The 23,177-nt window shown below is 43.1% G+C and overlaps 1 protein-coding gene across 1 annotated transcript in view; it reads left to right on the top strand.

Annotated features, from left to right (window-relative positions):
- The window catches only part of LOC146839190 (CD5 antigen-like), a 195,194-nt gene extending 172,477 nt beyond the window's left edge, over positions 1-22,717 (top strand). Inside the window, exons 3-5 of the mRNA XM_085603208.1 lie at positions 3,101-3,421; positions 12,823-12,855; positions 18,309-22,717. Coding sequence (XP_085459334.1) covers positions 3,101-3,421; positions 12,823-12,855; positions 18,309-18,838 — 884 coding nt within the window. The 3' untranslated portion in view covers positions 18,839-22,717. The remainder of the gene's footprint in view (positions 1-3,100; positions 3,422-12,822; positions 12,856-18,308) is intronic.
- Positions 22,718-23,177: the final 460 nt, after the last annotated feature.

Below are 23,177 nucleotides of genomic sequence, written 5' to 3'. Positions count from 1 at the left end.
GTGTTGGTCTATTTTGACTCCGGTCCCAATGCCGCCCACCACTCTGTCGGCGCCGTAGTTTGGGATTTCTTTGACCTTTCCGTCGTGATAACTCCAGTTGGGTTTATCTGTTGCTAAAGACTGCTTTTAAGTGAATAACCTATTTTTGAACTATCTCTACCATCTTGAAGTATTATATTTGATTACAGTATTGTGGATTTTTGTCGTTTGTGGTCTTGTGTTAAGTCTATATAAAGAATACTTTTTTTTATAAAACCTGTGTGTTGTCGATCTGTAGTGTTTTCACTGTATTACTGTATGTGTTCACAAATGCTTTACATACTGCCTCTGAGATAAGCCTGTCTGCTCGTGCCAGGCTACCAAGGGGGTGAGCAGGGGTTATCTGGGAGTGTAATCCCCTTTCCCTGACTAGAAGCAAGGGCCACTATTTGGTCAAAGGTGCAAGCCTTTGCCAACTAGAGACCCCCAGTTCGAATATCCCATGATTGCATGTCCCGTGCCGCTCTCTCTCACAAATGAAGGAGCCATGTTGGGAGAAGTTGAGTTGAGACAGGGTACAAAGGACCGCAGCAGCTGGCTTCCACACCGGCAAACAAGCAAATGCCTGCAAGACAGGAGCCATCTTGATTGCGCAGACTTAGTAACCCATGCAATCTTTGAAGGAAGCATGCGGGTGCCCTATAAGTGCAGTAGAAACACCCACTCCTGATAAGGAACCAGCCCACTAGTGGCACAACAGAAGGATGGAGAGCAAGAATAATTTACCCGCTTCGAGCAGCTGATTCAAAGTGCCACATCAGGGCCTGATGCTTACAAAACAAATGGCACATTGGACTGCAGTGTCCCAGGAGAGCTAAAAGGGACTGGCTAGCTTGTTGATCTGCCTTTTCATAAAGCAGCTCTCCTTGTTGTATTAGGAACTCAGGAGAATCCTGTAGTCTTAGAAGGTATGGCTTGTTCTTGCACAGAAGGTTCGAGGTGCCTCCAGCATAGCATCACCAGGGTACATTAAGGGTGTCATTTATATTTTGGGGGATGGATTACTCCGTCAGAATTGTGAGAGATATTCCATTCACCGACATATAAATTCCATTATATTCCATTGGATTTATATTTTGGCGGACGGGATATCCGACACCATTCTGATGGAGTAACATGTCCACTGACATATAAAGCAGGGCCTTAATGGATTACTTGACCATTGTGACCTTTTTTTACTCTGCACTGCAAGTAAAGTGGTTTATTATAGGGTGCGGTTGTGTGACCTCACCGTGTAATAGACTCACTACCTGTACTGGGTCCAGTGAGGCACGTTTGTGAAACCTCAGCTCAACCCAGTTTAATGTTTATGGCCCTCTTGTAAGTGCTTGCCCGAGGGCTAATTGTAATTTTCTAACTTTGCAGACTCATAGTGAGTGTTACCTTTAAGTGGAAGCAATAAGTAATGGATTAATGCTCGCCACTGACATCTGCTGTGTCCTGCACAACATGCGCTCAGAACTTGGAACTCATCTTCTCAGGTTCTGTGGTGAATAGGTTTAGTACCAATAAACTAAGTAATAGTAAACAACAGAGAACGTTAGAGAATGTATGGGATGAAGCATTATATAAGTGCTATAAACAAAGGAATTAATAAGGGCAACAGTAACAAATGTTGGCTGCCAAATGCATAGTCAGCTCACCCAATTAAGAGTCTAGTGGACCACCAGGGTTGCACTAATAGAGCAAAATGTACTCCATCAGTGTAAACCTTTCTCCGATGACTAGAGAAAGCATGAGACGTCAGAAGTAAGCCCTTCCACCATGCACCCTTTATGGAATGGGTGGTCAGATGGCTTCATTTCCTGTCTGTAAAATGCATAAATATCCTGGCAGTGAGGGACGGTTAAAATAAAAATATAAAATAACATGTAATACACCTACACTGTGGGAGAAACTCCGACTCTAAATGACTTTGTATAATGCGCTGTGATGGTGGTTCTTATAAACCCATAGATTGGTCTTAGGGCCGACAGTGAGCTTTAAATTAGGTGGGTGAAGTATTGCTGGACATACCACCCTGACCGCCTTTACTTCAGCTCATACCACCCTGGCGGCTTTTACTCCAGCGCAGACCACCCTGACCACCTTTACTCCAGTGCATACCACCCTGGCTGCCTTTACTCCACTTGCCATAGTCTAAACCAGGACACCAGTGTGGGAATTATAGACTGCTGAATTCTATAGTCTGATAATATTTTAATATTATTCTAGGAAAGACTCCAATATTCTTAAAGTTATCCATCCAAAAAGCTCCAAGGAAACTGATTTTATTTTACAGATGCACATGATTGTTTAAGACCAGTAACTCATGTTGTATCATGAATTAACAACAGCTTATTTCTACACATTTAAAATACTTATGTATTTAATGTTGAGCTTCTGCTAATATGCCAGAATCTCTAAATGGTGAATTTAATTCACAGACTATTTTTAGATCTTATCAGATATATAAATTCAGGATTTACAGCAGGACAATGCTCAGCTTCTCAGATCTGTTTGTCCATCTGTGATCTCAGGGAGGAGAAGCAGTTAACCCTACTGACTGCTGATGTTGGATCTCTTTACTGACCTTTTATTGTCTCCCTTCTAGAAGTGGTCAATGTCCTCAATATCTGATCCCTTCTCTCCACTGGTCACAGGTGGTGTCGATGAGATATTGTATCTCTTTACTGACCTTTGATTGTCTCCCTTCTAGAAGTGGTCAATGTACTCAATATCTGATTCCTTCTCTCCACTGGTCACAGGTGGTGTCGATGAGATATTGTATCTCTTTACTGACCTTTCATTGTCTCCCTTCTAGAGTGGTCAATGTACTCAATATCTGTTCCCGTCTCTCCACTGGTCACAGGTGGTGTCGATGAGATATTGTATCTCTTTACTGACCTTTGATTGTCTCCCTTCTAGAGTGGTCAATGTACTCAATATCTGATCCCTTCTCTCCACTGGTCACAGGTGGTGTCGAGGAGATATTGTATCTCTTTACTGACCTTTGAATGTTTCCCTTCAAGAGGTGGTCAATGTACTCAATATCTGATCCCTTCTCTCCCATTATCAACAGGTGTTGTCGATAAGATCCGCTTGGTCAATGCTGGTGACGACTGCAACGGGAGGGTAGAGGTCAGGCATGAGAAGCGATGGGGGACGGTCTGCGATTCTCACTGGGATAAGAGGGACGCTGCCATGGTCTGTAGACATCTTGGATGCGGATCAGCTTTAAGAGCACTAAGTGACAATGGAGTGTTTGGAGCAGGATGGCACCCGGTGTGGTTGAGTCGGATTCTAAGCACAGGAGCAGAGGCGTCCTTCTTCGACTGTCCTCATGATGCGTGGGGACATAATGCCTGTCACGTCAGAAGTGATGCTGGAGTGGAATGTTCAGGTAAGAGGAAGAAATACAAGAGGAACAATTAAGTTATGAAAACTAATATCATGAAAGATCCGAATGTAGTATGCTATGACAGCTGAAGGATTGGCCAGCGCTAATTGGGTGTAGTGAGTGTGTGGTGATAACTCACCTCCAGGTCTATCACTTGGTGATTCACAACCATTTGGATATCCCAGAGTGTGATGCAGAATGATTCATTGATAGTGCCAGCCAATCACAGTGCCCGTGTCTCTCTTCTACACTACAGCATCAAGGGAAGGAATTAATGAATAATAGAAATGCCAACACCTCTACCGGCTTGGTAAACTCCACAATATAACCCTTATGTTGTTCAAACATAAATTAATGTATCCATAATTTTGCTGTTGCATTTAAATTCTTCATTTTGAAAATATTCATCACATGCATTTTCAATTTTTTATATATATATACAATCACAATTTGTTAAGTGAGTAAACAAAGTATACATGATTAACACAAATTAAAGATACAATGTCAGTTGTACATAATTATACAATATTCATTATGAATGCCCAATGCATTTCAGAACTAAGAACTGTTCCTTCTTCAGGGGCAACATCTGAAAATCAAAATTGAACATGAATGAATATACTCTCATCGAAGTCCAAGGGAACTCAAGAATGCAATTGTTAATTCTATTATTGTATAGATCTCATGCTGATCTTTGATAGTAATTCATTTTATGTGTAAAATGCTGAAATCCTTCACCCATGGTGTTTGTGTGTGATATTTAAACCTGTTTGCATACCTGAAGTTGTACTACTCCTACTGGGGTGTGCCAATCTATGTATTTCACTAACTGCAAGAGAATAAATGAATAAATGAATAAGATCACTCTCCGTGTAGCTCATACACAGCTGTCGGGTTTTAGCCCTATGAGACATTAACCGCCTTACCTCAGAATTATCAGATGCGGTTCAATCTGTAACAAAATAGATAAACAAACTAGTTCCAAACACACTGCCAACTCAAAATACAAACCAAAAACGATTCACCGGTACGTAAGAATTAGCGTTATGTATCAACAACCTTACCTTACTGAGCGCGATATAACAAAAAGGACCAAAAACCGTTTTCCACCAATTGTCTGTGATTATCTTCAGCATAGGAGCCACCACCAGTGAACAGTGCACAGCTACTCCAAGCCTCTGAGCTTGTTATTAACTTTTAACTGACCACTCTCGCTAGCTGTAGCACCCATTTCTCAAAATTCAAATACTGGAGTGCACCCCTAAACAATATAACCTCAACGCCTCTACTGGGTCATGCATGAGAGGAGGCGGCAGAGCTTCAAGAGTCAATCAACAAGCAGGTATCTTCAGTCAGACACTGTCTACTTCTGGGGAAACCCCCAAATCTGGAAAGGAGGTTTGGGGGCATTGAACGTTCAGCCCTTTGCATCCGTGCTTCCTTGTGAGCTGGGCTGGTGATGGTTGGAGCAACAGGGAAGGTGAATAGAAGGATAAGTGACAGAACAGACAGACAGGAGTGAGCAGAACCTAAAAATTCTAAAAGCTTTTTATTCAACTGGGTTAATAATTTTTAGTTGTTTCTTTATTTCATTGTTTTAATTTATTTTATTTAAAATAATGTTTATATAATGATGAGGAAGCTGTCTATTTTTATCTACCTACGTCCATTTCTTCGTGTTTTCTAGGCCCGTCACGCAACTTTAATTACGCCGGAGTAATTGGAGTAATTTCTGTACACCAGCTCGCCTAATTTGGAGGATAAATCCTGCCATGAGAGCACATTTATTGAGCATGAGTGGGTGATTGCGCTCGCTACTTACATTCTTCTTCATTCAGTGAATTCCACGCACAAAATGCTTCTTCACATCCATTTTGTGTTAGTAAAATAGTGGTAAAACATGGATTAAGTTAGGGTAAAATCCGAATCTTAAAGCACATTTGGTGAGCGGCTGCTCGCGCTCACTGTTCATGTTCTGTTGCATTCAGCATATTTCTTGCCTCACATCCAGTATGGACATAAGAAATAGTACTAAGTCCAGAATTACTCCTGTTGTGGAATTCTGCATGATCTTGCAGAATTCCGAGGAAATTCATTAAGATTAAGCTACACAGCTTTACGTGAGTTACGCCCACCCATTGTTTTTACTTCTAGATGCCTGGGCCCCAGATCACACTCACTTTGGACTGGGCATCCGACCAGTCTAAGGCCCTTCTCAGACCCGACTCTCTGCCACGAGGCCTCACCTCACTGCGCTCCTCCTCTCTCCCTCTCCATCTGCTCCCAATCTGCTCCCACCAACTCCTTCACACTTTCGCTTGGACTTGTGCTTTGTACTCTGTCTTTTCTTCTTTATTGTGCTTGGCGTCTCTGAAATTTGTTTTCTATGCCCTGTTGTCTTTTGTTCTTTAGCTCTTGTGCTCTTTTGTGCTTTTTCTGCTTTGGTGCCCGTTTGTCTTGTGTGCCTTTTGTCTTTTGTGCCCATATCATGGCTCAGCCTAGTCTTCTGTGTTCTTTCCAAGTTTTTTTGTGCCTGATTTTTTGCCTTGACTCGTTGTTTTTTCTGCCTTTTCTGCATTTGTTCCTGTTGTCTCCCCCACTTCTCCCCTCGCTTCAAGGTCTCACCCCTCCTGCCACACTTTTCTCACCTCATCCCACTCTTTACCTGTTCTACCACCTTCTCTCACTGCGGTTTCCCACCCCTCCCTAGCCCCTCCCCATGCTCCTCCCCTAGGCCTACTTATTGGCAGCCACTGTACGATCCTTTTGAGACAGGTGCCTAGGCCCTAGCCCCCACTTACCTTGGGCTGGCCCTCTGACCAGTCTAAGGCCCTCTCAAATCCAGCCAGCAGCCGTGAGGTCCTGCCTTGCTGCACTCCTCCTCTCTTACTCTCTGCTCTCACTCACTCCTTCACGCTCTCATTTTGACTAGTGCTATTTTTCGAGTCGACACAAGTCAAATGCAAAAGCTTCATGAAAGGGTTTCAATGCTATTGCATTTGACTCGTGAGGGACATCTAGTAACGACTAGTTGAACTGCAGCTCTTTGTAGAATTATTTTGATATTGGACACTATAATATTCACTGCCCACTGCTAATCTTGTCTCATAATGCTTTGCAGGGCCTTCGGTTGGGACTGTATTTTTGGCCATAACTGTGCTTGGGGTGGTCCTAGGAGGAAGGGACCACCACTGAATTGTTGACCAGCATGATATGTTCTTTTGTGTTCAAGGTATCTGCTTGGTCCTCACCCTAGGTTAGGGGGGACCCCAAAATCATCACCTCTCTCATTGCCTAACCTTTACATCCATAGTTCACTTTTGTGAATTGGTTATGCTTTTTAGCATGTAAAATTGCTTTAGCATATGAGGGCATTGTTGTTAATGCTGCTACGCTACGTGTTGTAGCACAGTTTTTGCTACGTGCATTTTGCGTAGTGCGTAGTAGTACAAACTTTGCATGCTCCGTCAGCGAAGTGTAGTACTATGCCCAGGTTTACTCATGCTAGAATCCTCGTCCAACACTGGCAAAGAGCTCATCAACCACGTCAAAGTATTCATCAATCCAACAGCTGTGCTCCAGTACCATCATCCCCTCACAGGTTATCTGCAACAACATTTCTGACTTTTTCCAATAAAATACTTCGAGATCAACACCAACTTTAAATCCTAACCTACTGTGAAAGACATCAATACCGCAAACCAGCTCACAAAAAGGAGCACCCACATTCCGGAGCCCTCTTACCACAGATGACACTGCCAGAATGATACAGACCACCCACTCAGGGTTCACTGCAGACCCTGCCCTCACCACATGTACATCTTGAGAAGCACATTGATCAGCACTAACCTTAACACCATCATCAACTCCTCCATCCTCAATGGAAACTTCCCAGAATGCTGAAAACACACAGACGTCCTTGCCCAACCAGAAAGATCTCAGCAACCACAGACCCATCTAGCTCCTTCCTTTCCACGCCAAAGTATTGGAGAAAGAGTTCAGCAATCAACTCTTTGTCCACCCTGAACAGCACCACCTCCTGAACTCCACCCAGTCATGGTTCCACAGGAACCACAGCACAGATACTGTCCTCCTGAGAGCAACGAATGACATCCGGTCCATCATGGACAGAGGGGAAACTGCCGCTTTCAGCCTGTTTGACCTCTCAGTGACCTTTAAATCCATCTCCAAAAATCCAGCACTCAAGAATTCAAGGGCCCGTCCTGATTTGGAATGCCTCCTTCCTCTTTAACATGACTCAATGAGTCAGACTCTCCACTTTCATCACTAAATATTGGAAGCTTCTCTCCGGAGTCTCCGGGGACTTCCCTCAACTTATTTCTGTATAATGTGTACATGGCACTCCTTGCCCATACTATCAGAGCCCACAGCATCAACTCTGACTCCTACACCGTTGACACTCAACTCATACTCTCTGTAACTGTCACAACCAACACCACTAGGGCCAATTTTACCTCCTGCGTGTTCACCGTGGCCAACCGGATGCGAGAGAACTTCCTTAAACTCAACACGGGCAAAATGGAGATCCTGATTTTCAGAAACAAGGACTCCCCTTGGGACTCCTCCAGATGGCCACCTGACTTAGGTTCCTCACCCACCCCCACACACCACACCAGAAACCTCAGCATCATCCTTGACGACAACCTTGCAATAAAAAAACATGTCAACGCTCTGGTCGTATCCTGCTGCTTCATCCTCAGAGGCTTCACAAGATTTTCAAAGGACTCCCCACGCACACAAGGCACATTGTCAACCAGGCCCTCATAACCAGCAGACTCCACTACAACAACTCAAACTAAGTCAGCATCTCTAAGAAGCTCACACAAAGATTCCATACCATCCTAAACACTGCCACCAGATCCCTCATACATCCACGCATACAAAGCCTTCCACAACACTTGACGAGCATACGACAACAATTGACTTCAATTCTACTAATCTTCCAGACAGTTACACTCCATATCTTTTTTCCTCTTAAGAGTCTCATGAATCTGCATAAGCAAGTCAGGCCGGCATGGCTTCTCCTTCATCGCTGACAAGAACTAGAACTAACGTCCTCAACATACCAGGATGTCTACTGCGCTTGTCAATTCCTGTAAGAAACTGAAGACCTGGCTGTATAACTAGGAGCACCTAAATACCATCACAGGGGATAAGCTGCACCATACAAATCAACATAACATAATATAAACTGGATACAAATACAACAGTTCAACAAAAAACACCCCCAAAAGACAAAGAAAGATAACTATACAATTCAACAATGCATAAGTCAGGTAGGGAGAGTTGTAAGGTAAATAATGAAAGGAGAAATAGCCAGAATTAAAGAGTGGTAGAAAGAGGAAGAGAGAAGGGTATAAGAGCGAAGGGTTGAACATTCCCTCAACTTTGTAAAATAAAAATGTGTCTGTCATGGCCGAGGAAGTTGTTGGACTAACCAGGGATGGATTTCAAGCTGTAATTCAGCCATGTTTTCTATCCCAGTCATAGCCATTGCCCATTGGGTAGGAGGATAGAAATCTTTGAAAATTGAACAGAGTCACGAGAGGGTGCAACTTTCTTATCCTACAGGAGGAAAGTGTTATTGTGCAGTGCATCGTGGAGAGCAGACCAGGGCATCTTTAAGCATCTACCACTGTTGTGATCACTCAGAATATGGTAGTAGCTGACACTTCTAAGGACGTCAAAATGAAACAGGAGATCAGGCTCGCTAAATTGGTCAATATTTCTATGATTCACCTCAAATTCTATATGCAGCTGCAAAAGCCCAATGGATACGAGCTCAATAAACTGCTGACGGTGGGTAGTGGCCTGTGACCCCCCAGAAGACACTTCTCTTGGCTAATGCAAGTTAATTTCACGTGTGCATGAAGCTGGGTCACTGGATTTATTGTAAAAAGCTCTGAACGTGAACATGCCAAATTTGAGACCCTTGCAGGTGCCCCTTTTTAAGACCGGTGTATGACATCCTGTAGAAGTGAACACTTTTACTGCAGTAAGTACAATTACCAATGAACTAAGTAAATACATAAAGAAATCATTGAATAAATCAGTAGAGAAAGAAAGAAAGAAAGAAATGGAGCTTTTTTGCAAAGTTCAAAATCCAAAGCAGCAGACTTGTTTCCTGCATGCAGTGGCCCTAGAACTTCAGGGTTGGATATAATGACTCCTGATCACCATCCTTTAATTGTTGGGTTGTAGGGACCCATCGATTAGCAGCGATTCTGCCAGGCAATCAACACTCAGCTGGGCTTAGTGTTTTGTTGTGACAGTGAAGAAACTAAATTATGTGGTTATAAATATTGTTCTGACTTCAAAAGTTAGGCTTGTTCCAGCTTTACTCAGAATATTTTCAAGAATTGCATTGATAAAGATTTGTAGCTGGTACCTCACGGTGTTGGTAGATTCTGGAGCCAAAGTGTGTGTTAACGGCTGATTTGTCATAATGCGCTCCTAGGCATTCGTAACTTATTTCCACATAAGCTTTCTATGCCAAATGTGTGTCCGTTCTCCTCGACATAATGGGGATTCTGAAGAACCAAGGGTTTTTGGATTCACCTGGAGGGCTTTTCAGGATAGCTTTGTTCACCTTCCTTGTGAGAGATTAGGACTCCAATGTTGCCAGCACTGACCTTTCAACCTGCTGCAATCAATAGGACTTCTTCTTGTACACTACTTATTGGCGTTGTTGCCTACGTTTTTTCATTGCTAGCAAGTTGAAGTCTCTCCTTGGCACCTCCTAGACACTCTGGCACTGAAAGACTAATCAGCAGCCCTAGCTAGCTTCAGAGAACATGGACCACAACAAACACAGGAGCAAACCTGCAAACCCAATATTCAAGATGTGCCCCCTAATCATTAAGTTGTGTAGACCATTTTGCTACTCAGTTGAGGGAACCTCTTCATCAGTCGTAAGAACCTCTTTTTTTACAGTATCTGCACAAATCTACCAGACCTGAGAACATTGTCTTTAGCCATCTCTGTGTTCTGCAGGTTCTTCCAGGGGCTTTCCTAAAACCTTTGGATTACAACATGTTTATTGTTTGAGTCCTGTGTGAGGAGCACGGGGTTTAAGTTAAATATTACACATGTAGGTGACCTCTCCCCCACCACTGCTCCGGTGTTCTCAGTCTTCAACATGCAAGTTGGGAGGAAGTAACCCCTCCCACACTACCGTCTTTTAATATATCAAATGATGCAACACATTCATTGTTATTCTCTCAACAATATAAATACTTTTTCCAGCCAGTAGCTCAAATTTTGTTCAACCAGCAGACACTGAGAAAAACTATGCTACAATGAAACAACTGCAATGGGTCCCTCTCCTTTATAGAAGGCTTTTCACAAAAACAGCAGCTTTGATCCTCCTCAACCTCTCAGCAGCCTTCGACACAGTATGCCACCACACGCCGTTCGAAAGACTCTACCACATCGGCATCCAAGGGGACGTGCTTAGATAGATCACTTCCCTCCTCACAGGAAGAACCCAAAGGCTCCACCTCCCATCTGAATCCAAGGAGATCACCCCAGGGATCATCCCTTAGCCCCACGCTCTTTAACACTAATATGAGCCCGCTGGCCAACATCATCAGAAACAACTTCACAGATGCATGACAAACGTCACTGACTGAATGAAGAACAACTGACTGCAGCTGCACACAGACAAGATGGAAGTACTGAATTTTGGCAACAGCAGCTACATTGAATGACTCCTGGTGGCCATCAGACCTAGGATCCAATAATGCCAGAAACCTCTGAATCATCATTTACAACAAGCTCACCATGAAATCACAAATCAACGCGATCTCCTACACCTCAGCACTGTGTGCATGCTATGTAAGATCTTCAAGTGGCTACCCCCATCATGAGTCACAATGTGACACACGCCCTCATCACCAGCTGACTGGACTACGGCAATGCCCTCTACGAAGGAATTGCCACACACCTCCTACAGAGACGTCCAACTATACAGAACGCTGCAGCCAGACTCATTCTTGGCATTCCCTGATGAACCCACATCACACCCTACTCCTGGCAACTCCACAGGCTCCTCATACAGAAGAGATGCCAATTCAAGCTGCTGACCCACTCACACAAGGCTCTACACAACCTACATTACCCACCACCTGAATGTCCACCGATGGTCGAGAAGACTATGCTCCACCTCCCTTTCACTTGCCCATACTCCCTGCATCCACTGGAGAAGAAGTGGAGGGCGCTCCTTTTTCCTCATCGCAGCAAAGACCTGGAACAATCTACCCGCGCACCTCTGGACCATCACCTCACTTCCGTAATTCTGAATGGCCCTTAAGACCTGCCTGTTCGAATAACCTGCAAGAAGCCTGGATAACTTATTGGGTGATTAGACACACTTTATATATCCAGATTGATTGATTGACCGTCTGTTGCGTGATAGATGAGACATTTGTTGCAGGTCAACCCGTGTATCTTGCTTCTAAATCAATATTTCTAGTTTTGTATGCACTAAATGGAGCACATTATTGGTCAGACAGGAGATCAAAAGGCTTACAGTGGACACCAGTTCACCTCAACAGGCTTTCTTTGTATATGGACTGGGCCTAGTTTATTGATGGATTGCATTGCCTTCGCGTCACACAAGGTGATGTAAGGGTAACGCCATCCATAGATCAGATTTGCAAAGTCACGCAAGGCCACCATGTATGGACCTGTGTGGTTTGGTAAATCTGAAGTAAGACAAGGTAGCGCAAGTTGCTGTCTGCATGAATCTACCATGGAAGGACATAAAATATTAACCAATACTGGTATATATGTAAAAGTCTCAGAATTCCATGCCTTCCCAGGGAGATGCTACAAGAAATATCTTTACTTTTACTCGTTGTTTCCTCTTTCTTAGTGGGCAGCATTCTGCAGCACACTTCGAAAGAGGAAAAAACTCTGACGATTCTTTCTATGCAGGAAAGTATACCTTCCTACACAAAAACAATCCTGCCGGTAGACCAGGCAACCTTGCACCATGGTGTAAGGGTGTTTGCGTTGGCACTAGGCAGCAGTTTGTGCACCAGCTTTGGCAGAGAACAGGAATGCGTCATATCTTGATATATATGGTGCCTTCCTGCCCTCTCCCTTCCTGGCAGTGCAGCAAGATGTCTTGGTGCGTTGTGTTGTATGAAAATATTTCAAATCTGAGCCTGAGACTGTAGAACAAGCACCTATTGATCCTTAAATGTACTCATTTGTTGATGAGATCCAGGGAACGTCTCAGCACAGACTATATCATTTCTCCTCTACACACTGAGACATTTGCTGATATAGTCTGCATTTGTACACATTTATTGTTCAGAAATCAGTTTGTATTTAAAACAAGGATTAATGATTTTATCTTCATTTGTTTTTCTTTATAGAGAAGAGGAAACTTCAACCACAGATGTACAAAGGTAAATTCATTTTTAACACTATATGCAGATATTTATACATGTTTTGCCATAGGATATATTTTGATTAATGTTTCTGCATTTTTCTTGTATAGCTTATCACACTTTTGCTCCTACTACTGACCATACTGATAAGTGCTTAGCTCTTACCTTGTGTCCCTACCGACACACCCTTAGCACGTGGCCATGATTGTGAATGAACGGTGGTGTAATCGCTTCTACTAGATTTGGAATATCTGCTTTTCAGCTCCATCAGAAAGCTGACGAGCAGTTAGGAACCAAGGGCCACATATATTTCTTGGTAGTTCTGGAGTAACACAACGTAGGGCAAGTCACGGGCCAAAGTTACTCCACTCTTAGAAGGCATTCCATGGGTGGAGCGTGGGCGTTACCACACATCCACCAATGGATTCTGAAGAATTTTCAGATTTACCAACACTGTTGTGAAATATCTTTATATTTTCTCCTCGTTGTTTCCTCAGTTGCATGTATAGGAACTTTAGGACTCCTAAACTGAGAAAAATCCTAACTTTAAGACTTTCTGTATTCACAGAAGGCATTTAGGAGTCCTAAAGTTAGGAGTCCTAACTTTACTACTCCTAAACTGATAAAAATTCTAACTTTAAGACTTTCGGTATTCACAGAAGGCATTTAGGAGTCCTAAAGTTAGGATTACTAACTTCTGTGAATACCAAAATAAGTAAGTGCCTTCTGTGAATACCAAAATGGTTGTGAGTTTAGGATTTTGTCTTAAGTTAGTTCTGTGAATCGGGCCCCCGGTGTCTGCATGTGGTTATGTTAATTGTTTCTGTAATAAGTAGACAGTGGCTGCTTGTAGCCCTGTCTCTTGTTCTTCTTGAAATTTGGATCAGCTCTCTTCATAGGGCCCTGTCTCTTTTTCCTGGATACATTTAATAGGGAACAAGTGTCTGCCAATAGCCTTGTCTTTTGTTTATGAGTGGGTACAACAGGGAACTGATGTCTGCAAAAGCCCTGTCCCTTGTTCCTGAACGAGTGTAAAAGGACAACAGTGTCTCCATGTAGCCATGTCCTGTATTCCTGGTTGGATATAATAAGAAACCAGTGTTTCCAATTAGCTCTGACTTTTATTATAGAGCAAGTTTAATAGAACCTGTCCCTCATTGTTGGATGGAGTTAATAGGAAACTTGTGTTATCTGTATGCAGTCCTGTCCTTTATTGTTGGATAGATCTAATAGGAAACTGGTGACTGCATACAGCCCTGCCCCTTATTGTTGAATGGATGTAATTGGAAGCCGGTGTCTGCATGCAGTCCTGCCCCTTATTGTTGGATGGATTTAATAGTAAGCTGTTGTCTGCATGCAGTTCTGTCCCTTATTTTTGAATGGATGTAACAGGTAGAAAGCGTCTGCAGGCAGTCCTGTCCATTATTGTTAGATGAATGTAATATTAAGCCGGTGTCTGCGTGCAGTTCTGTCCATTATTGTTGGATGGATGTACTCTGAAGCCGGTGTCTGCAGGCAGTCCTGTCCATTAATGTTGGAGGGATGTAATAGGAAGCTGGTGTCTGCATGCAGTCCTATACCTCATCGTTTGATGGATGAAATAGGAATCTGGTGTCTGCATCAGTCCTGTCCCGTATTTTTGGATAGATGTAATAGGAAGCTGGTGTCTCTATGCAGTCCTGTCCCTTATTGTTGGATGGATGGAAATCGGAAGCCGATGTCTGCATGCTGTCCTGTGCCCATATTGTTGGATGGATTTCTTAGAAGCCGGTGTCTGCCTGCAATCTTACCTAATATTGTTGGATAGTAAGCCTTTGTCTGCATGCATGTCTGACACTAATTGTTGGATGGATTTAATACGGAGCTGCTGTCTGCATGCAGTCCTGTCCCTTATTGTTGGATGGATGTAATAGAAAACGGGTGTCTGTATACAGTCCTCTACCTTATTGTTGGAAGAATGTAATAGGGAGCCTGTGTCTGCATGCAGTCCTGTACCTTATTGTTGGATGGATGTAATATGAAGCCAGTGTCTGCATTCAGACCTGTCGTCTTATTATTGGATGTATGTAATAGGATGCCAGGGTCTACATTCAGACCTGTACTTTATTGTTGGATGGACGTAATAGGAAGCCGGTGTCTGCATGAAGTCCTGCCGATTATTGTTGGATGGATGTAGTAGGAAGTCAGTGTCTACATTCAGACTTGTCTTTTAATAGTGGATGTATGTAATAGGATGCCAGGGTACACATATAGACCTGTACCTTAATGTTGGGTGGATTTAATAGGAAGCCAGTGTCTGCATGCAGTCCTGGCCCTTATTGTTGGATGGATGTAATTGAAAACTGGTGTCCGTATGCGGTCCTGTACCCTATTTTTTAATTAATTTAATAGGAATCAGGTGTCTGCTCTGCATGCAGTCCTGTCCCTTATTGTTGGATGGATGTAATATGAATCTGGTGTCTGCATGCAGTCCTGTCCCTTATTGTTGGATGGATGTAATATGAATCAGGTGTCTGCATGCAGTCCAGTTCCTTACTGCTTGAAGGATGTAATCAGAAGCCGGTGTCTGCATGCAGTCCTGTACCTTATTGTTTACTGCGTGAAATAGGAAGCTGATGTCAGAATGCATGGAGTCCTGTAGCTTTTTGTTGGATAGATGAAATAAGAAGCTGGTGTCTGCATGCAGTCATGTCCCGTATTTTTGGATAGGTGTAATAGGAAGCTGGTGTCTGTATGTTGTCCTGTCCCTTATTGTTGAATGAATGGAAATTGGAAGCCGGTGTCTGCATGCTGTCCTGTCCCCATATTGTTGGATGGATTTTTTAGAAGCTGGTGTCTGCCTGCAATCTTGCCCATGATTGTTGGATGGATCTAATAGTAAGCCTTTGTCTGCATGCAGGGCTGACCCTAATTGTTGGATGGATTTAATACGGAGCTGCTGTCTGCATGCAGTCCTGTCCATTCTTGTTGGATGGATGGAAATAAGAAGCTGGTGCCTGCATGCAGTCCTGTACCTTATTGTTGGATGGATGTAATATGAAGCCATTGTCTGCATTCAGACCTGTCATCTTATTATTGTATGTATGTAATAGGATGCCAGGGTCCACATTCAGACCTTTACCTTGTTGTTGGATGGACGTAATAGGAAGCCAGTGTCTGCATGAAGTCCTGCTGATTATTGTTGGATGGATGTAGTAGGAAGTCAGTGTGCATTCAGACGTATCTCTTAATAGTGGATGTATGTAATAGGATGTCAGGGTACACCTTCAGACCTGTACCTTAATGTTGGGTGGATTTAATAGGAAGCCGGTGTCTGCATGAAGTCCTGGCCCTCATTGTTGGATGGATGTAATTGGAAGCTGGTGTCCGTATGCGGTCCTGTACCCTATTTTTGAGTAAATGTAATAGGAATCAGGAGTCTGCATGCCGTTCTGTCCCTTATTGTTGGATGGATGCCATATGATTCCGGTGTCTGCATGCAGTACAGTTCCTTATGGCTGGATGGATGTAATCAGAATCTGGTGTCTGCATGCAGTCCTCTAAATTATTGTTTAATGGATGTAATTGGAAGCTGGTGTCTGTATGAAGTCCTGTACCCTATTTATGAATAAATGTAGTAAGAATCAGGTGTCTGCTCTGCATGCAGTCTTGTCCCTTATTGTTGGATGGATGTAATATGAATCTGGTGTGTGCATGCAGTCTAGTTCCTTACTGCTTGATGGAAGTAATCAGAAGCCGGTGTCTGCATGCAGTCCTGTACCTTATTGTTTACTGCGTGAAATAGGAAGCTGATGTCACAATGCATGGAGTCCTGTGCCTTTTTGTTGGATAGATGAAATAGGAAGCTGGTGTCTGTATGAAGTCCTGTCCCCATATTGTTGAATGGATTTTTTAGAAGCCGGTGTCTGCCTGCAATCTTGCCGATTATTGTTGGATGGATCTAATAGTAAACCTTTGTCTGCATGCAGGGCTGACCCTAATTGTTGGATGGATTTAATACGGAGCTGCTGTCTGCATGCAGTCCTGTCCCTTATTGTTGGATGGATGGAAATTGGAAGCTGGTGTCTGCATGCAGTCCTGTCCCTTATTGTTTAATGGGTGAAATAGGAAGCTGGTGTCTGCTTGAATGGAGTCTGGTACCTTATTGTTGGATAGATGTAATCAGAAGCCGGTGTCAGCATGCTGCCCTTTCCCTTATTTTTGGATGGATGTAATTGGAAGCTAGTGTCTGCATTTAGTCCTGTACCCTATTGTTGGATGGATGTAATAGAAAGCCGATCTCTGCATTGAGCCCTGTCTCTTTTGCGTAAATGGTTGTAACTGGGAGCCTGTCTTGGATGCAGCCCTGTCCTTTGGTTCAGCAGGTCTTGTGTGGAGCACAAAGAGTATTTGACTTGATTTGTTACTCCTACAGGAACCAAGAGATACCTTTCAGTCATGGATTTACAAGGGTGTGTTTCTGTTGAGTCGAGATATAGTCACACTCCTGCTTCAGTCTTTTCTACTTCTCTCGATCTTTGTCCAGTGTAGATAATAAAGAGCTACCTCAGGTCTGACCACCTAGAGATCATGTGATAACACTGGAGAGGGAATTTGCATCTGAACAAAATTATAGCAAACATGATCCAAGTGAACTGGAGATAATATTTCTTATAGAACATGTCTGAAGACATTTCCAGGTTTTATGGTCATGTTAATGGTAGTGTTTCTTGATTCAGAGGTTTCTAATGGTTTGGGTTTATTCATACTGTCTCACGAATGAAGAGCAGTGGACAGACAGGAGGATGCACAGATGGACGACTTGGGGCTAGATACAAAAAAGAGGGTCGACCAAAGGAAGTGAATGGGCCTAGAAGAGTGGAGATAGATCAGAAAGAAAGATCTAAGAGCTGGACAGACAGGAGGATGCACAGATGGATGATGGTGGGTGATAAAGAGATCGGAAGATGGAAGTGATGATGGACACATTGAGGGATGGAAGGGAAAATGGACAGGTGAAAGGATGGATGACAGAAGGAAGATGCTGGGGTCAGAAGGGTGCAGAGGGATACCAAGGACATGAGAGCTATAGGGGATGATGGAGAGATGGAAGGATGGATGACAGAAGGAAGGTGTGGGCTCAGAAGGGGGAAAGGGATAAGAAGGACCTGAGAGCTGGACAGACAGGAGGATGCACAGATGGACAATGGATGTGATAGAGAGATGGAAGGATGGATGACACAATGACCTGAGAGCTGGGCAGACACGAGGATGCACAGATGGACAATGGGGGATGATGAAGAGATGGGAAGATGTAGGACAGAAGTACCTGAGTGACAGACAGACAGGAAGATGCACAGATGGACAATGGAAGGAGTGATGGACAGATGGACCTGAGAGAAGGAAGCTGCTGGGCTCAGTGATGTGAAGACAGATAAAAAAGGAGGTCCTCCTGACAGCTTAACCGAGTAACCTTGTCTTTTCCTCCTCAGAATCCATCTTCCTGGATCCGAGCACAGCTCATCCTGCACTCAACATCTCTGCAGATGGAAAGCGAGTCACAGGGCTTCCTAATATGCAAAATGTTGCCAAGAATGCAAAGAGATTTTGGCAATCTTCTTGTGTTCTTGGAACTGAAGGTTTCACCTCTGGGAAGCATTACTGGGAGCTGATGGTGCCCAAACACAGTCTCAAATCATTTTCTTTTATATTGTGGTATGTGGGGGTGGCCAGGCAGTCTGTTACTAGGAGTGCCAATGCACAGATAGTTTCCCTTGAGAATGGCTTCTGGGTATTGTCACGCTATGTATATTTTTCTAGTATTCGCACCATGCCTGCTAACCTTTCGAGAGGGTTTCCTTTTGTAAGACACATTGGAGTTTACCTGGACTTCGAGGGGGGGCTGGTGTCCTTCTTCAATGCTGAGACCCAGGAGCACCTCTTCACCTACACATATACCTTCACAGAGAAGGTCTTTCCTGTGGTTTGTAGCTACATGTCCTCAGCCATAGAGCTGAGTTAAACAGTGGAGGAGCAGGCCTGTAGATGTGTGTCTTTGATCATTTCTAGGATTCACTTCCTTAGAGGAAGAGCGGCTGTAAATCATGTTCAGAACTGATTTCGCTATTTCAAGGCAGTAATTTCCATTTATAAAGAATCAGGATTTTGGATTTGAATTCCTTGTGTGTTTTGGTTCATGCTGAAAGTTGCTACAACACGTCTACAAAAGTAAGGGACATTTGTTTCTGCCACTTCAAGGCTTAAAATAAATAATGTGCTAGTTTACAGGTCTTGCAAGTCTGTTGTCATTGCTCTCACCTATACTCTCATACTATCAGTCACATTCAGCCTATGGATCACTTCATTTCTGCTAGACATTGAGACTTAAGGTAGAATATAGCTCATTGGGTCAAGTACCTGCTGCAGAAATCACTTTGTAACCTGCAGACTACAGCGGCTTTCACGTTTTTGCAAGAAGAAACTTCTATTTAGCTCAGAAATAACATCACCTTCTCATTTTGACAGTAGTGGTAGTTTAGTTATGCTTGATCTGTCGGCAGCCTTTGACACCATCTTTCACTATTTGACAGGCTGGGCTGAGGGACGCTGCCTTAAGCCTTCTGGAGTCGTTTTTAGTGAACAGAACTCTCACAGCCAGCTGCGCGGACTTTAGGGCTAACTCTTTTCAACTTCCCTGTGGAGTCCCTCAGGGTTCTTCCCTCTACTCTAACCTGCGTGTCGCCCCTATGGCAAAACTGGTGCGCTCTTTCGGTTCCCACATGTTGTCCTTTGCGGATGACACCAAAATCATCATCTCCATCTCTGATGATTGGGAAGGGGTGGCAGACAGGTTTAGGTCCTGTATGGATGGAGTCAGCATTTTGATGAGAGAGAACTGGTTTTTGGCGTGGAAAATTTGATCCGGACTGACTGTTGGTGACCGGAAACCTGCGGCACTCTACCTGTTCCGGTGGCCGCGACAACAAATCTGGGGGTGGTCTTGGACAATATTTTGGTATTTATCACCCAGGTCAATAGAACGGTGAGTTCTTGTTCTTGTTTTTGAATCATTAAGACCAAGAAGAAATATTCTTCCCTTTCTTCCTGCAGAGTTAAGGGTGTCATTGGCCATTGCTCTTTTTACATCTCAACTTGACTACTGAAATGTACTTTATTCAAATGCCAATCAGTATTCGTTGAATAAGCTTCAGGTCATACAAAATCAGATGCTATTAGGTCAGTCTTGGCTCTAACTTAATAAATCTCCATTGGCAAACACAAGGAGATGATGGACGGAGCACTGAAACCTTTCAGACACTCACCCCCAGTCACAGACCCCAGTTCAGACACAGCTTTGGCAGCCAGTGAGAAAGCAGGTGACTTTTAAAACCCTGTGCATCGTACCTTAGGCTCGCCATCAACAGGGCTCATGTTGTCTTAGGGCCGCCTTCACCTAGTAGTCCTCTGAGATCTGCAGGACAGGTGATAGTTCCTAGGTTCTGGAAAGCGAGATGGGTGGAGCGAGGACTCACGGTGGCAGCCGCCAGGTTGTGCAAATATTAGGACTTTGGAATTCCACTCTATTTTTCATTTTCAGATGAAATCCCAGTTATCTGTATAATTTCATTGTCCTGGGCGACCTTCTGGTGTTTTTATGCATCCTCTTCACTAGGGTTGTCCCCTCCCTCTGGTTTCTTACTTGGTGACAGCACTTCGATGCCTATTGGTTTTACACACTTTATCAATTCAAACTCAAAATTCTGATTCCAAATTCAAGAAGTACCAGACCAAATACCAATCTCTTAATCAGTTGATAGTTCCATGTTGTGAGTAAACCATGCTAGAATCCTCACACTGTTCCAGTAGTTGTGCCTTCCTATTCAACTTAGAATCCTTCTGTCTGGTTTGTCAGCCTCTGGATTTAAAACCTTTCAGCCCATTCTGTATGCTCCACTCTCTTATCCTTCGCTAGAGAGAATCATACCTGTTTGGAAGAGTTTACACCATCAGCCATGGTGTTGTGACTGCGGTGGCGCTTAGATAATCTGTATCCGGTGGCGCCCAGTTTCGTAGCCGGGGATGGTGTTCTATGAATAAGGTTCAAAACAACATTTCAAAACAAAATTAATTAAAAAACACTGACTCAAAAAGAGAATTTGAGAGCAGTAAATTAGAGTAAACTATGAAGCTTTATTAAAATATAAAGGTACAATAGAGAAGTAAACTATAGCCCGTTGAATAAAGCGTCAAAAATGATTTGCCATGAAGGCTCGAAGCTTTTAAAATAGATGCAGCAACAAGGAAAATCTAAAAGAGACTTAGGTCCAGATTTATAATACTTTCACGCAGCGCCGCGAGCCACCTTGCTGCGCTGAGGGAAAGGGAAAGTGCAGGAATGCACCATATTTTACATAATGCAACGCATTCCCGTCCTTTCCTTGCACTGGCGCACTTTTGGCTGCAAAGCTCCAATGCGGGCACCCTTGCTTCATGGCGCTAGGGGGCCTGCGCTGCAGTGATACAGTGGGAAAACTGCTAAACGTGCAAATGACAAATAAACCGACTTTGACACCTTTTGAAGAAACCATGATAGACGTGCACAAATTATATGTTAGAGAAAATCTCAAGAAATATCAGATGCTGCATCATAAAAGCCTGCAGAAGAGTGTCGACTAGACACAAATAATAAATAAAATAACATAGGTACAATTTCACTAAGTTGCAATGGGGTATTCTTTTGATGCATTATCGAAAAGTGATTACTCACGTGTTATGAAGATTTTATTGACCATCCTTATTAAATAATTAATGTATGTGAAGAATTAAAGAATACTGAGTCTAGATGACATATTATGCGCTAATGAAGAGTTTCATTCTAAAACTCCATCTTTGCTTATGTGAGAACGGGCACCAATAATGAAAAGAGAAAATGGTGCTGCACCTATGTATTAAAAGCTGAGGCTTTGAAACTTTCAGAGAATGATCTTCATATATGTACTAATGTAAATCACCTGATAATTGAACATGCAGTAATACATCAGTTACACATGCTATTTACAGTGACATTAACCTTCTTTCTAAGTGCAAATAAGCTGAAAACAAAGTTTGACTCTTTTATTTCTCCATGAAAATGTTTATTCCCATACTTTATATTCTTTGCCTGTATTGGCCTAAATTGAATGCAGTCCTGCCTGTTTGCAGCATGTTCTTTGTTCTGCTCGACTTCGTTCTTAGGAAAATGTTTTCTAAGATTGCCAAGTGAATTGAAACTATGTTTTATTTCAAGAGTTCCCACTCACATACAAGGACTATTTGACTCAAATTCAATTACTTAAGAAAAACCTGCCTGAGAAACTGTCCTCTTGAACTTGCTCACGTGCCTTTACTAAAGGATCTTTGTTTAACAGTATACCCCTCCCGGATTGCCTGACAACTTACATATTCTGACCCGCCTATGTTTCTACAATGTGTGTCTTCTCTATGTCGCATGACAAGTCACCCTATACAAACTGACCAATGGACTGAGCGGTCTGACCAAGTGAGGTGACGAAGGAGGCGTCACCCTAGAACTTGTGGATTATATACACGGATTTGACGTAAACAGAAGAACTTTCATCCACCTTTCTTGGGAGAGCTTTCATTCCTGCGGATTTTCCTTTGCTGAGCCATTCTTTGGATCCAGATGTGCCTTTGTGGACTCCGGACTGACGCACACGCTGTGTGCACCTTGGTGGTCTCTTTCCCTCATGGGAGACTCCTTTGAGCTTGCATAGCTCATGCCCCTCCTGAACTTTCTAGAGCTTTGGTCACTTTATGCCAAATTTGACTTAATTAAGCTATTCTGCATTCTGAATCATGCATAAGTACTAATGCCTCCTTAAATCTTGATAAAAGTTAACTAAATCAGACTGCCTCTGTCTTACTATGGTTTATTTTCATTTGATTGTGCGTTCCAATTGATTTATTGATGACTGGAAGGGATCACATTAGAGAAATCTCTGGATATCCAGTACTAATGTTGTTGTTCTGTATATCTTTAACTGAAGTACTGGTTTGTATGATATTGGCCCATCTAAATTTCTTCAGGAGATTTGGTCTCCCAGACCTAATCCTTTATTTGTATATTGTAATCTTGTCGTATATATGAATCTAATTATCAGTTTGAAGAGCAGTTATCCGATTCATGGCCCTCATTCGAAGGCTGATTGAGCCCCCATATCACACCCCTCTCGGCACAAAGCAAGGTGCATTGGAGGACCAAGAGATGACAAAAAGGGCCCAAAATGCTAGAACAGTAATTCTGGTAGCGTGTCAGATAGCTTTCTGTCGAATGAAGTGAGGATAAGAGGGGGTTTCTACTA

The sequence above is a fragment of the Triturus cristatus genome, chromosome 4_2, assembly GCF_964204655.1.
Source record: "Triturus cristatus chromosome 4_2, aTriCri1.1, whole genome shotgun sequence".
Lineage (NCBI taxonomy): Eukaryota > Metazoa > Chordata > Amphibia > Caudata > Salamandridae > Triturus > Triturus cristatus.
The sequence above is the reverse complement of the archived record's forward strand: the minus strand, read 5'-3'. Positions and strand labels throughout refer to the sequence as shown.